Source organism: Botryllus schlosseri, chromosome 10 (genome assembly GCF_051294905.1).
Source record: "Botryllus schlosseri isolate E-star chromosome 10, Bs_hap1, whole genome shotgun sequence".
NCBI lineage: Eukaryota > Metazoa > Chordata > Ascidiacea > Stolidobranchia > Styelidae > Botryllus > Botryllus schlosseri.
Genome location: NC_137245.1, coordinates 22032735 through 22041032, shown reverse-complemented (window position 1 = coordinate 22041032; position 8298 = coordinate 22032735). Strand labels below are relative to the sequence as shown.

Here is an 8298-nt window from a genome sequence, read left to right as displayed (position 1 = left end):
GCACGCCACACATTTTTCTATGCGCGCAGACTTTGTCAGCAGTGCGCGCGCACAGCTTAGAGGTGGCTCTCAACCTTTTTGTCTTCGCGGACCCCCGCAGTTTTAGTTCAAATTTAGCTAAATTATCTTACAATCGTCATCTGTCTTGTGCAAATGATAACTGTAGGCTAGTAATAAACAGCGGCAAAATGACTTTTCTTGAAAAAACATCGTACTATTTACGTAGAAATTGGGTTGACTTTTTATTATTTCAAAGCGAATTCTGCAACTGCATTTATTGAAATACGTGGTCGTGTCTTGAAAATCCTCGCCTTCGATTTGGTATGAACGAGTGCTGAAAATCCATGTATACAAAGAGAGTACTTTTATAGTTTTGACTCGAGTCATCTTCAATTCACCACAGAGTCAAGTCCGAGTCCAAGTCATCTAGCAGAGGGCCGAGTCGAAGTCATAGTATTATGACTCGAGTCCGAGTCCAAGTCATGACTGCTCATGTTTCTAGTCTTGTTCAAACCCACTTTTTATAACTCGGTTTGGTGATATCGAATAGTTCGCATTTACCATTTCCCTCACTTTTGACAGATTATATGGTTGAGTTTTCAAGTACCAGTACTAATACACGAACTCCTAATAGTGTGGTCACTTTATTATCCTTCGAAATTTACAATTAAAAGTCGGCCTTGACCGTCTGAGTCTCGAGTCATATGACTTGGTCCGCGTCATGCGCAATGACTCAAGTCCAAGTCGAGTCAATACGCAGATTGACTCGAGTCGAGGCATTTCCGCATTCTAAGAAAATGACTCGAGTCATCAGAAAATCGCGACTCAAGTCATTACAACCCTGGGAACAGCAACGCGTAACGATTCCGACGACACATTTGGGTATATGATCGCAACAAATATATGGCACCAAAATCGGCAAACAATTTTTTATTGAACATATGAGGTCAAACCTGTTCATGTCAGTGTTCATTTCTATCTAACAGCTCATCTTGAAGTTATTCTGGAAACATGGTTATGTCTATCACGGGAGAAAATGTTTTTTTGTAAACATTTCGAAATCACCGTAATTGACCTTACTAATCCAACTGTTTATTTTTTCCACAATCCTCAACAAAACCTCGTTGCACAGCAAAATATTTGTATCAGGCTATTGAGAATTTAGCAACTAAAATGAATGTGCACAGCAGGTTATTTCATCTCAGACGGACATTCTGCTTTATAAATTTGAAGCCTCCGCTGGCCCCCTGAAAATGCTTCGCGGACCCCCTGTTGAGAACCACTGGCTTAGGGGGAACATTGGTTGGCAGCACTCGCTCCTATCGTCTGTGCAACCATAGTGTCCTAAATGGTGTGAACACAGCGATACTGAACGGCTCACAGCATTTGGGTTACGCCATACTTTCCATTTGACCGAAGGCAACTTAACGGCCATTTTTGACCGGCTTGCCGAGCGCTAAAATCAATAAAACGGGTACTAATGGACAGCTTTTGCTGTACAGATTACGAACACATAAATTTTATTCTGCTCATGGCCGTCGAACCGCCCAAAATCAGTCTTGAATTTTGCATCGTGACCGAACTTGGCACTGTGACGAAACAATTATATATGACAAAACGAGACTGAAGCTAAGAAGAAAGAGCTAGCCAGTGGTTCTCAACCTTTTTCACCTCGCGGACCGGTAAAATTTTAAAAAAAATGTCTGGTGGACCGGTGCACTTCGAAAATTGAAATGAAGCCGAAATGTAAAGTATGCAACCGTTTTTTGCAATTATAGAGTGCTAAAGAGGGACATTTAAAGGGTTTTGATCGTAAAATTAATTATCTTCATGATAGCATCCATGTGATTTTATGGTAGTCAGTCTGCCTACACGAGGTAAAATCGCCTTATCCAGATAAACGTGCTACCGCCGAGAGTCGTTTACAGTCTTTCGCACCGAAGGTCGTGGGTTTAACCGACCCCGCCAACTCGAACCAAGTTGAACGAAGCACCAGGTTGAACCAAACACATTGTCGTGCTAACTTGCTCATTGCCCACTTCCATCAGATGCATACGCTACTCTGGCAACTACGAAAACAATGTGTGCCGCAGGAAAACACCTTGCCGCAACTATACCGGCCATCCGGAAATCCGGGCCGCAAAAGCACTTCGTTAGCCCACCCCAAAAACGTTGGTCTTGGTCCCCCACAGGGAGATAAGCCAAACACCCGGGGGATTCACCCCCAGACCCTACAGTTCGGTGGATGTTTTCACCTGTACTTGTGAGCACATTCGTTCTACTCGGTGTAAGCAGAGAGTTTATGTAGCTTAATCGCGGCAATACCGAATATCATCGATCATTAATGACTGAATCGGTTTTCTCGCTGCCGAATTTTTGGCACACACTTCGGAGTTCCATGTTAGCCTATACTTCATTAGGGGTGGGTACGTCGTGGCGAGGTAATGGCTGACGCATAAATGCCTATTTCTATAAATCATGCGTATATCTCGGAGAAGGGCACCTAATATGCAAGACATTTAGTGACATTAAATCGCGCAAAGCGCGAAAATGAATTGAAAATTGTTGGGAAAAGTTTCAGAAAAATACGCTGTGATTAAGGTTCATTTGCCAAATAATTTCGGGCACTTTTCAAGCTCGACCCCTCTCCAATTGGGCGGCAGATGACAGCCCAAGCGGAGATTTCAACACTTCGGCTGGTGTGCTTCAAGGTGACACCCTGGCACCATTCTGGTTTGTGGTCATCCTTGACTTCGTGCTGCGAACGGCCTTCCCGGATACTACGAACTTCTTCGAATGGCGGCCACGGCAAGGAACGCGCACGCGTACGACTCGCGAGGCAATCCACGTAGGTATTCTTGCCTACGCAGACGACCTAGCCCTGCTTGCCCCGAACACCGCATCGGCACAGCGTCTCGTTAACCAGCTAGAGGCCGCCGCCGCTCTTGTTGGCCTCCAGATCAACGCTAAGAAGACTGAGGTTCTGGCCATACCAGCTCTACCGGCGAACGTGACACCAATTCAACTGGGAGATATCGATCTCAAGTATGTAACGAGTTTTGTATACCTCGGTATTGACGTCGCTGACTCTGGAAAAGCGCTCAAGGCGAGGCGAGCAAAGGCCTGGGGCGCGGCAAAACGGCTACATATAGCCTCTTCCACTCAAGTGCCTCAACCCAGCTCAAGACCCGCATCTTCCGTGCCACTGTCGAGTAGGTTCTTCTCTACGGAATAGAAGCACTCACGCTGACAGAAAAGCTGGCTAAGACACTCAACGCCAACTACGATGCACTCCTCCGCTTTCGCACTCGGCATCCACCACCCGGAGCACATATCCACCAATGCTCTGCGCAAACTCACAAAAACAGTCCCATGCCGTTTGCTGGCTGCTGAACGACGCTTACGCTTAATCGGTCATCTAGTGCGGCATCAAGACGATCAACCAGCCGCCGCCATCATCAACCACATTCCGACGGAGCCATGGCGCAGAGGTGGCTGGAATAGAACCACATGGCGCTCAACAATAGAGACCGAGCTAGCGCAACGCGGGCTATCGCTCGAAGACGCCCACGACCGCCCACGATGGAGGCGCTTAATAAGGGCCGAAAACTCATTATCTTGATGTTCGTTTGTTTCCTGTTTTCTTTTGCCCTTTTATTTAATTGAAAGACGATATATTTATATAATTGGGCGGTATAGGGTGCCCCAGTTACCGTCCTACACAAAATGAATGAATCGAAAACGAATGATCGCGCAAACTGCGCTGTTTAGCGATGAGTCAGTTCGTACCTGTGTTGTACTTGTCGCTCGTCGTATAACATGTCTTGATCTTTAAGTCAAATCGAACATGTTTCAAGCCCTAATGACACCTCACGAACTTCTGAATTATTTTAAAATTTGATGTTTTATGTATTCTATCAATGGACAAGCCTTCAACATTACATCTTGAAATTGAAGTATAAAATTGTAATATACCTCGCGGACCGGTAGGAATGTCGTCGCGGACCGGCACCGGTCCGCGGACCGGCGGTTGAGAACCACTGAGCTAGACAGCATTTTTGCGTCACGATGTCAAATTCGATCACAATGCTGATTTTGGGGGGTTCCAGGACAATGAGCAGAATACATTTTATATTTTCGTAATCAGTGCAGAAGCAGCTTTGCATTGATACCCGTAGTTTTATCAAATTTACCGCTCGGCGAGCCGGTCAAAAATGCCTTATCTTCAATATTACGCGGTTCCTTTACAAAATTAAAGAAATACTCGCGGCACACCTGGGAATATCTGTGGTGGCACACAGATTCGGAATCACTGGTCTCCATTGTAAATTGCTATGGTGCAACTATTGTGGCATGTGGTGAGAAGTGACATTTTGGTATTAAATTACTTTTCTAGAGAGTTAAGACAACGTAGGCTGTAAGCTTCGATCACGTCGTTTGCGATCAATGTATTTGTGAGAGAACAATGAAGGCTCAGTAAAACGCACGGTCATTGAATGATTGGTCGCTCTCACGGGTTACACCAGCGTTGCGCGAGCAATCCGAACATATGCATTGATTTTTATCGACACCGATTACTTGATGACTTGAAATTGACTCGTGAATTTTGCTCCGAGTCACGAGTCAATCCACATTTCTGATACGCCGAGTCAAGTCAAGTCAAGTCATTTTAGCAAAGTGACTCGAGTCAAGTCAAGCCATACGAAAAAGTGACTCGAGTCTGACTCGAGTCAAGTCATGACTCGAGTCATCCCAACACTGGGTTGGGAACCACTGAACTATACCATTTCTAACGTAATATTGGCTACTTTTAATAATAATATGAAGAAGTTGAAAAATCGTTCTCTATCCCTCTCCGTCGCTTGACTTGAATGGAGCATTCGCCCCGCCATGAAGCCGTCGCTGGTAGACTTCTATTACGCTTCCAGTCGCCAACTATGTTCATGCCTTCGGTTCTAGTTCATCCTGAGTAGGTTGAACGACTGTGAGTTTGAGAATGTGTTTTTCGTAATTCCTTAAAAAGTTTACGAGATCATCGTGACCAAAATCTTCAGCGGGCGTTTCGTTCACTCTTAAAATGACGTCGTTCACAAGCAAACCTGCATCGAATCCAGGGCCATTTCTTTGAAGGTAATTGATCCTACAGAAATACATGTCATTAGCGGAATTCATGAACACGATCCTCATAAATTACAAACCTGTGACCTTTCCATTGCCTACTATTTGGAGCAGCTACGCCGAAACCAAATTTGCTTCGAAATATGCTATTTCTCGCTTTTATTGTACAGAGCCGAGGTTTTCCGAATTCAAACGTTGCAACAACGTCTTCCGAATAATGAATCCTTCCACTCATACTGCGCCGTGTTTTCGGACCTGTAGCTTGGCTATGAAGTGATAGCTTTTCATCGGAGCGGATCAGCACAAAAGGTCATGTAATAAGTTACAGATACGCTGTTGTGCAAATGAATCGCTTTGAAAGCAAAACACAAATGATGCGTGAAGTTTATTATTCCAAAGTAAACATAGGAATACTTAAATCACTCGTACGATATTCCCATGGATATCCCTGTGTATTTCAAAGTTCGAAAGCTATTGGAGGGAGTGCGTCGAACACTATACCATCGTGATATGGCCAATACAGGCCTAGGCCTATACCTGTTGTACTTATGTTATATACATTATACATACTGTTAGGCCTAGTCACTTCACTAAAATCATGCTGTTTCGTGAAATGTTGTGCGATTTTGGTCAAATTCAGTGACATTAGGAGCGGATAAGATTTTTTCTACTCAATGATATGGAGAGAGAGAGAGAGAGAGAGGGAGGGAGAGAGAGAGAGAGAAGTAGGATAGGACGCGCCTGCCCACTGTGCTCAGAATGTAGAGAACCGTTATGGCTGCGAGTAGGGTGTTATATAGTTTGAGATGTAAAGTATTTTTGCGTTCGCTCAGCACACCAAATCATGTTTTGATACCAACAATGTTGGGTATTCCTATCAGCAGGAACATAATAGCACTTCGTCAGGCCCCTCAAAATCGTTGGTTCTGAGGCCCCCATAGGGTGATAACCCGAACTTCTGGGGGGTTCGCCCCCATACCCGCTTCAGGCCGTAAGCTTTTTGCCGTTACTTATCAGCTACATTGGGTGTATACTGATTAGTGAGATTAGATGATTTAGACTAAACGCGCGAAGCGCGAAAAAGTTCCACAAATAATGATTGAATCGGTCTATATGATCGGGAATTACAAATATAGTGCTATCAATTTATTATCCTCTCTCCCTGTTCACGCAATCAGATATACCGGTATTAGAGCTGTGTGGGGTGTGTTAGAAAAAGTAGGACCCCTTCGGGCGGACCCGCTAGTCCAATGACTTCGTTAAATGATGGTATTTCGTGACCTCATATCTGCTTGTCAAAAGATATTGAAATCGCCCAAACTTACTACGCACACGATTTCAAATTGGTATTTCTTTACTAGATAATAACTTTTCCCTGAGGGATGGCATTGTCTTGTGGGGTTCAGATCGTCAGGACAGGAACATTCGGCGCCAGTCATTTATTCGCCTTGGGCAATTAAGCATGGGATATATATCGATGTTTTCGACCAGCACAAGGGAAGTCCTTTTCGGCCAGCACAAGGGCAGTCCTTATCGGCCAAGGTCTTCTCGCTGCTGATCGTTCTGGCACAGTTCTCGGAGTCGCATGTTATATAGCGTGTACTCAAAGTACACGCTGGTTACATGACCTCTATAACTTCATATGTCTTGGTGCGTCGTGACGCGGTAATGGCCTACGCATAAGTGCCCATTTCTATATATATCATTGCTTCGTAGTTTATGATAATTCACGAAATAATGTTGGGCCCCAACCGAGCTCGGTCCTTCCCCAATTGGGGTTTTTGGGATGAGACAGTTATGGTCCTGCCTATCATGGATAACTAAAGAGTGATAAGTATCCCGAAGACGCGATTTTGATGATTTCAAATTGTCACTGCTGATTGCGAATGAATTTGCACCGCTAAGACAACGCAGTGTATTATTGAAATGAAGTCTATTAGTCTTTCCACCTTTATCCAACGTCATTATAGGCAAGGACGATACGAAAATCTTAGTCTCAGACAAAATGTATACACAATAGATACCCTATTATGTGTTTTACTGGATTCGGACATGTCCTGGAAGAGTCACATACAATCATTCAAACCACAACTATTGAAGGTATGTGGTCTATTTCGCCGCCTTAGCTACACTCTGCCAGTCAGCGTGCTGTTGATACTCTTCAACACTCTATTCCTATCAAAGTTACAATACGGAATTCTTTGTTGGGATGCTGCCTGCAAGAATACAATTGACCCACTGCCAAAACTTTAACATCGTATCATTGCCAAAGCCCCACGGGGACCTGGATGTGCAACTGATAAATCGCTTCTCAAAAGATTTGGTGTTCTAAACTTAGAAGATATGAGGAAGCTAGAAATTGCCAAGTTTATGTATCAGTTCCATTGCGGTCAATGTCCCTCAAATTTCAACGAGTACTTCACCTCGGAGACAAAAGCGCACAAGTACAGCACACGTGCGTCAACGAAGAACAACTACCGTATGATCAGGACTAAATACAAGAAAACGCATTGCTCTATCAAGTATGCCGGACCCCCAATTGTGGAACAGCATATCGCCGGCTATCCGACAGTCGTCGAGCATGTCCGCGTTCAAGTCGAAATACAAGTAATTTCTTCTAAATCAATATTAGCCAGTTTTCAGGATCACCGGACCACGACCTAACATCGACCTCGCCCTCCGCCACATGCCACCTCATTTTGTCGCTTGCGTCTTATATTCTCTGCATTAATTTTCATTCAGTGTGCATGCCTCTTATTTACTTCGCTTAGGCTAAGGGGGGTGTCTGATCTTAAAGGCTACTCCAAGTTGTTTCGTCACCTTCCTATCTTTTCATTGTATTGCAGTCTTGTGATGTTTTGAAACGATGAAAATATTAATAAACCTGATTGATTGATTGACTATATCTCTCTTGTGTGTTACTGGTTGAGTATGTTCGTCGGTTGCTGGCACTCAAGAGCTGTTGTAAGTGTACCGCACGAATTCCACAGATCCTCACAACCAGTGTCGCAGTAGCGCAGTGTATTCAATATTTGCCGGTTTGTGTTTTCATCCGAACGAGACACACACAATGTACAATGCGATAAGACACAATGCGATGTAATGAACAGATAGGAGGATGCCGAGCGACCAGTTGCGGTTGCAGTAGCGGTCTCTTAAACTGGCATCCACCTCGGGCTA

General features: G+C 44.4%; 1 protein-coding gene across 1 annotated transcript; it reads right to left on the bottom strand.

Annotated features, from left to right (window-relative positions):
- Nucleotides 1-4786: 4786 nt before the first annotated feature.
- LOC145449174 (uncharacterized) lies at nucleotides 4787-5441 on the bottom strand. Its single transcript, XM_080327644.1, has 2 exons — nucleotides 5199-5441; nucleotides 4787-5140 (listed from the first exon to the last, which is right to left on the bottom strand). Exons 1-2 carry the CDS (start codon nucleotides 5351-5353, stop codon nucleotides 4942-4944), a joined length of 354 nt encoding a protein of 117 aa, XP_080183770.1. The 5' UTR covers nucleotides 5354-5441; the 3' UTR covers nucleotides 4787-4941.
- Nucleotides 5442-8298: the final 2857 nt, after the last annotated feature.